This window comes from Cygnus olor, chromosome 7 (genome assembly GCF_009769625.2).
Source record: "Cygnus olor isolate bCygOlo1 chromosome 7, bCygOlo1.pri.v2, whole genome shotgun sequence".
In the NCBI taxonomy this organism is placed as follows: domain Eukaryota; kingdom Metazoa; phylum Chordata; class Aves; order Anseriformes; family Anatidae; genus Cygnus; species Cygnus olor.
The window spans coordinates 13,378,656-13,385,678 of NC_049175.1; the positions used below are offsets into that span (position 1 = coordinate 13,378,656).

General features: G+C 52.1%; 1 protein-coding gene across 1 annotated transcript; it reads left to right on the forward strand.

Annotated features, from left to right (window-relative positions):
- Window positions 1-1,763: 1,763 nt before the first annotated feature.
- On the forward strand, window positions 1,764-6,747 carry PCBD1 (pterin-4 alpha-carbinolamine dehydratase 1). The gene is made up of 4 exons (XM_040564617.1): window positions 1,764-2,154; window positions 4,964-5,095; window positions 5,459-5,539; window positions 6,051-6,747. Exons 1-4 carry the CDS (start codon window positions 1,813-1,815, stop codon window positions 6,147-6,149), a joined length of 654 nt encoding a protein of 217 aa, XP_040420551.1. The 5' UTR covers window positions 1,764-1,812; the 3' UTR covers window positions 6,150-6,747.
- The last annotated feature ends 276 nt before the right edge of the window (window positions 6,748-7,023 follow it).

The window sequence follows — 7,023 nt, forward strand, 5'->3', positions numbered from 1 at the left end:
TTAGTGATGTGAGAGCTCCATCCAAATACACAAAAGCCCCCATGGGTATGCTACAGCAATGCACGCATGAGTTAAGCTGCCACTGACCTAGCCCCAAAACAACACAGCTCTAAACTAGGCAAAAAGGGAGGAAAAAAGCAGAAGCCTCTTCCCAGTGACAGGCACACCCCTTGCACAGGGCTGCAAACTTCCCTATGCAAACACCTTGCCCAACAGCGCTCAATTAATCATTAAATCTAAAGAGTCCCATCTCAAAAAGGAAAATTAAAGCAGTGCAGAGGGGGATTTCGTGCACTCGGGGGCACAGGAATCAGAGTCAGCCAGAGGATCGCCCAGGCACAGTTTCACACCTACACAGAGGAAAATCACAACTGCCCTGTTGACACCTTTCAGCAGAAGCACATCCCTCTACCAGAGACAGATCTCACATGTAAGGCTGGTAGTTAAGTGCTGATTTATAACCTAGGAGAGAAAATGGCATTACAAAGGAGCTGGGTAATCAGCAGACACGGTATAATTAATCGTTTTTCTCCTGATGTTCTCCTACCACAGAAATTCTCACCTTTAACAAGCTGAGGTGTCTGTCAATTGCTCTGCACTGGCAGCGTGCGTTGGCAAAGTAAATAGGATCAGCTCCCAGCTGGGCTGGAACAAAAACCACAGAGGGAAAGCAGGGCACCGTGAGAGGTGGGAGATTGCTTCCTCCCCTCTCCAAATCAATAGGGAGGCCAGGAGAGGCACTGCCACCTAACCAAGGCGTGCCTGAGGCCCTGACAAGTCAATATCAGAACTGCCACTGAGTTTTCTTCAGAAGACTGCAGCTAACACGACTCGGGCATAGCTATTACCTACAACATCCATATTTCCACCTGCTCCTTTGCTATAACATGGCTTCATTTACCTCCTGCTTACACCACTGTTTACAGGGGCACTTCCCCGGGGTTGTGCTGGTCCAAGTGCCAGTCCTGCAATTCAAATCAACGCCAAGAAAATATTCTGCTAGCCTTTCCCGACCCTACAAACAATCCCACCTCCTGATTTCATTGCTGAAAACGGTATGACACTCCTCTTGCCTTCCATATCAAAGCCTCCAGCTTCATATCTGCAGACAACTATTTTCTTCCCAGGTGCTACATTGCCTTCCAAGTCTCCTCTCCCTGGATGGAGGCAGAGGCTCTCCCAGGACAGAAAAGATTCTCATTTTTCTTTTTCATTACCACAGCAGAAGAATTTGCTTCCCTCTAACATGCCTGCTGGAGAAACAAATAGTCTCTGTGGCACTCAAGAACTCTGGAACTGGAAAACAAGATATGCATGAGTATCTACAAGGGGTGTGTGTCACACTATATTAAAAAGTTCCCAAAATTAGTTGGCTCAAGGGTAAGGAAAGGCATCAGGGTATAGCGGGGTGCTGAATTTCTGTCCTCGCTGCTTGCTGGGCTTGCACAACATCACGTACATCAGCAAGGCACAGAACTGTCAGCACTGGAAGATTGCCCACCACGTGAGCGGGTTTAGCAGGCGACAAGCCGCAGGACGCGGGCACAAATCCGGCAGCCCTGGAGAGCAAACACACGCTGGGGAACAGCACGCAGCATCCGTGGGAACACGGTTCCCTCAGCAACAGGAGGAAACGCCTTGAAAATGCACAGGGGCACTGTATCACGCACAGTCCCTGCATTAACCCGGCTCATCACCATGCTGTGAAATGATCCAGGCTGTCCCCATACAACGCAGCCCTAAGCTTGTGATTGTCACTGCATGGAGCGACGAAGGGCCGGGAGGCACACGTGAGAGCATCAAATTCATCACATGTGCTGCCGGCAGCACCCAGGGGCTTGTAACTGCCCCTCTCCATCCTGCAACAGCTTACGAAAACATCCCGATGGGAAAGGGATGGGTAGAGCAGGACGACCACCGCTCCCCATGCGGGGATTCAAGGGGCCCGTGTTCCAGCATCCCCGAGCCCAGCGGGCGGGCGACCGCTGCCGGGTGGTGTTGGGAAACGCGTGGGGCACGGGCAACGGTCCGCCGTGGGTGGACCCGACCCCTCGCCACGCCTCCCGTGGCCCCAACCCCACTGTCGGGCTCCGGTACGGCGCGCAACACCCAGCCTGGACCGGGGACGGAGGCCGCGGACACCGGCGGGCGATGGTAAGCCGCCGGCGGGCAACGCGGCTGTTGCTTCGCTGGGGAAGGATGGGGAAGGAGGGTTTAAGGCGGCAGCTGCAGCCCTTAAGAGGCAGGAGGAAAGGAAGGAAGGAGCAGAGCTCTGTGCTGTGGTTAATGAGTAACGCGGGCAGCTCTGAATTAGCAGAGCCACAGCTTGCTGGCTCCTCCGCAGGGGGAGGGAAAGGTTTGTCAGCACAGCGAGCATGGCCCCTGCTCAAATCCTACCTTAGGAGTGAGCTCCACTCATGCTCCATCTCCACGGCCCATGTGGGCTCTGAGCAGGTTTTTCACAGCAGAGGGGAGGCGAGCAAGAGGCAGTGGGGGCCTCGTGGCACAACCAACTCCAGCCCTGCCCGCAGTCCCGCTCATGCCAGGCTGTCCCCTTCACCTTTTTTCCCCTAGGTGAGGAGCCACACTTAAAAGGGAAGCTGCTGATTTGGGCAGGGAGGGTTGTTTCATCTCCAGAAAACCCTTAGGGATGGGCTCTCAGTTTCCCATGCTGGTTCCTTTGCCTTGGTTGCACAATAGTGTCCTGCAGGCAAAAAAAAAAAAAAAAAAAAAAAAGAAAAAGAAAATCCAATGCCTTAGTAGTGGAAAGCCAGCAAAAGAAAACAAAATAATTGCGTTTCCCTAATGAAAAGCATGCGTGTTTAAAGAAATAAGTGCACATGAAAGCACGGACATGCTGTACCCACCAAAACAGCAGGCGGGCCGATGCTCTGGGGGGAGAAAGGGGGGGAAGCAGCAGGGAAGGATGGGGTGGAGAGCACGGAGGGTGCTGCAGGCAGGGGGACTGCCACAAGCTGGCTTTTGCCCGGTCTGCCAGCCAGAATCCAGCCAGGCCTGCAAAAAGGCCCGGGGATGGTTCCCCCCGTGCAGTCACGACGGGTTCAGAAAGCAAGGAAGCTGCGCGTCCCCCAGGCAGCCTCATTTCTCGCTCTGCCTGGGGATCAGCACTTGGACCCCGACATTCACACCCCTCTGCTCCAGGCAAGCACCACCTCGGCCTTTAGACCACCTTCCCTCTCCCCACCACCCGTGTGTGAGCAGCTTCCAGCCCTCGGCCCCAAAACCTGGCGCTGCCACCGGAGTCCCCCACCCGCGGCCCCGTGCGGAGGCAGCCTCCGTCTGTCCCCACGTTATCCAGTTGCTAAGCTACCTGCGCCCGGCTTATCGCGCCATCGGCACGGAAGGGCAACGGCTGAGGGTTTATTGCTCTGAGCAGTGTTTACTCACTACCTTTCCTTGAAACCTGGCGCTCGGGAGCGGCTGACATTAAGCAGGGCCAGCCAAAGCGCTGCACAAAGCAAAGGGTGGCACTGGGCATTGCACGCCGGCAGCGAGGCCAGATCCTGCACGGGTGAGGAAGGCTCTTCCCAAATGCACACAGCCACAGGGACCGGGTCCATCCCGTGCATGCATCCAGCCCAGCCACCCCAGCAGGTGGGCACCCACACAGCTGGATGGCTTGGCACCTCCAATAACATTAGAACAGGGCTTAACTTTCCCAGTCTTCCTTAAAAAGAGCAAAAAACAAAGAAAAGGCCACAAAAAAAACCTCAGCTCCTCAGCCATCCCTTTGTTTTTTTTTGTTTTTTTTTTTTTTTACTGATGGTGAGTAGTTAAACTGGAGAAAAGGACGACTCTGGTCAGCAGTCCCTTTGCTTGGGCATGGACGCTCAGCAACAGCATCTTAAGCAGCTGAGCAACACAAGGAAGAGTGGGCTGCATTTGTTGGGACTCACCCCTAACTCGCCATGCTTTGCCCTAAAGCGCAAAGGAAAGCAAATTGCAAAAAGATGTTGGTCTTTGCCAGTGTGAAACAACAATCCTCCCCAAGGTTAACGATCAGATCGCCCTTAGGAAAGGATTTAATTGCCAGAACACCAGCTTCCACGAAAAGCAACACTTCTGCACACTCATCCCTGCCTTCCCACCGAGCCAGGAGGTCACACCAGCTCGGGCAGCCCCCATCCCTGCAAACTCACAGCTTTAGTTTCGTATTTGCCCATACTCACTTGCTAAAGCCATGAACTGCAGCTTTCCCCCTCTCACCCCCCTTTAAAAAGTAACAGCAGCTCTGCCCAAGAGCAGAAGACAATGCTAAATCACAGTCCCTCCCCTCTGCCCTTTGTTACTCGCAGACAAACAGCCTCTTAAAATCCATCCTAACATAAGGGAGACTCTGAAGGAAAAGGAGCTGAACTCCAATTTACTGTGACTCATGTCTGTGATTCACACCGGTTCTTTTCTGCTCTAGAAGAGGTCTCTGGTACAGCTGCCCTACAATTAAAGCCCTCCTCCTTCCAAGGGTACCTCACAAACCTCAAAAGCAAGTGGTTCTCAGTTCCAGAAGTGTTTATAGATATAGAATTTTTGAGGCAGGGGGGCAATACGTGATGCATTTTGGAGCTTAACCACCCAGAGCCATCTTTTCTTAGTACTTCAGGCTATAATGAACACGTACACGCAGCAGGAGTGTCCCAGGAGGCTGTGCTCGTTAGGCCCTGCAGGTCAAAAGGCAAAAGGGACAAGCTGGACTTCACCTGACCTAGCTAGGTACGTGCAGAAAGGTACCCAAGGTGGGGAGCAGAGGGCAGCACTGATATCCCCTATGCTCAGCAGCCCCTAGTTCAGGTCTGCACACACACACATCCCTCCCATCCAGTTTGCTGCTGCTGCCTACACAGAGCTGCAACTCCACAACCCATGGGATGCCCATTTTTTTGTGTATCTGCTTCATCCTACCTCTGCCGTGCTGACCTGCTCCTCTTCCCTTCCCTGGTGCCAGGCAGGAAAAGCCCACAGGCTGAGTGCGGAGGAGAGGGAGCAGCTGCTGCCAAACCTGAGAGCCGTGGGGTGGAACGAGGTAGAAGGAAGAGATGCCATCTTCAAAGAGTTCCACTTCAAGGACTTCAACCGGGTACGAGTATCAGTGGAACCAAGTTTTTACAGTGCTGGAGACCTGGTTTGCAGAGCAGGGAGTCCTACCTGCAGGGCTCAGCCACAGTAACCCCTCCATTTTTCCCAAAACACAATGGCTGAGCAAGATAACCTACCCAAGACACCAAAGCCCTCAGCCAGGCACAATGCTTGTCTGGGAAAAGATCCCCCAAAAGAGGAAGACCCATACAAAACCCCAACAAAGATATAGAACATCCCAGGTCTTGTATTTGCCTGGATTCCTAGAAACATGGGGTATAAAATTAATAGCAATGGGGTGAACAACAACATATCACAAGGTAAGTGGTCCAGAGCTAACTTTTCTTCTCACTTCCCTGGGCAGGCCTTTGGCTTCATGACCAGAGTAGCTCTACAGGCAGAAAAACTGGATCACCACCCTGAATGGTTCAATGTGTACAATAAGGTAAGAGACAAGGATGACAGGAACAAACAGAGCTCTTCAGGGAGAGAATCCCATTTGTGAGGCATAAAACAGCAGCAAGTCCAGGGCAGATGAGCAGGACCTCTTCCCTTAGCATATCACAGACAGCCTACAGCCATCACCTACAGCCCCTTTCCTCCCCTTTTGTTTCTGCCCAGCTGAGCAGTAGACACGTGTAAGCTGACGCCAGAGTTGTTGACTTTTTTAGGTCAGTACCAAAAGCAGCAGGCAAGGGGAAAAGCTTCTGGATAGTGAGTTGAAAGGCACAGCTGACTGCCAAGACCAGTGCAGGGGTAGCAGTCACTGCTTGTAGCCAAGGAGAAAACCATGAAAAATGCCTTAACACCTTCCCAACCCCAGGAAATTTTACTAACGAGTGGAGAAAGTAACAGCACTACCTGCCTCATCAGATGCGAGCTGTCTGCAGCACTGGGGGAACCTGTTCCTGCTCTTTCTGCCAGCAGCACTTGGTCGGTCTGTCTGTCTGCTTTAGGTTCACATCACCTTGAGCACCCATGAGTGCACGGGCTTATCCGAGAGAGACATCAACTTGGCCAGCTTCATTGAGCAGGTTGCAGCTTCCCTCTCCTGACTAGAGAGAGACACATGAAGCCAAATATCAGCTCTACCGCAGCCACAACCCATGCCTCACCTGGACGACTGCACCTCGAGCCTTCTCCCACTTACTTCCAAGCCAGTGCCTAGACCCAGACTGCCTAAGACCACACCAAGCTCCCTGCCACACACAGCTTGGCATTTCAGATGGATGGAGGCATCCAGGAAGCCTTTCCTCCTGTGCTTACATCCATCTCTGACCTTGCCACTTCTGTGCTTAAGCCCTTTACCTGTGTACTACCCGCCCGCAGACTGCTGAGCCTCGGGGGCTTTCAGGAGACATACCCTTTAACCAGGAGTAAAGTTACACTATTGCAGTAAATCTTTCCGGAGCTTGACACCATCTGCTCATGTTATCGCTTCTTGTGTACCAAAATATGCTTTACTATTCACTAGGTGGTATGTGAACCCTTTGGTTTCTTTATCACACACCAACAACTGTGATGTGCAACGTGGTTATTAATTTAACCTCTCTCTGGCAGTATTATAAGCAGGCATGTGATCTCACCCCTGTTGTAACCGGCTTTTAGTAGAAAACCAACTGAAATTGTTTACAATAAAGCTCTTGGTTAACCTGATATGAGTTCAGAAGGTGGCCTCACTGTCAGAATTATGCCAACAGGTTTTCCCAAGCTAGGTACTGCCCTGACTGCTCTGTCTCAGGAAGGTGCTTCTGCCATGGAAAAGCTTCTCGAAGCAGCATGGAGAAGAGGCACATGCCTTCACATGCCTGCACCTCAAAGTAAACACGGTCTGAAAGAGAACGAGATTATCAGAGTACTGTTTAAAAACCGGAGCAGATCAGGTAAAAACTGCTTGTGCTAAAATCCAAAGTGCAACTATCAGATCCG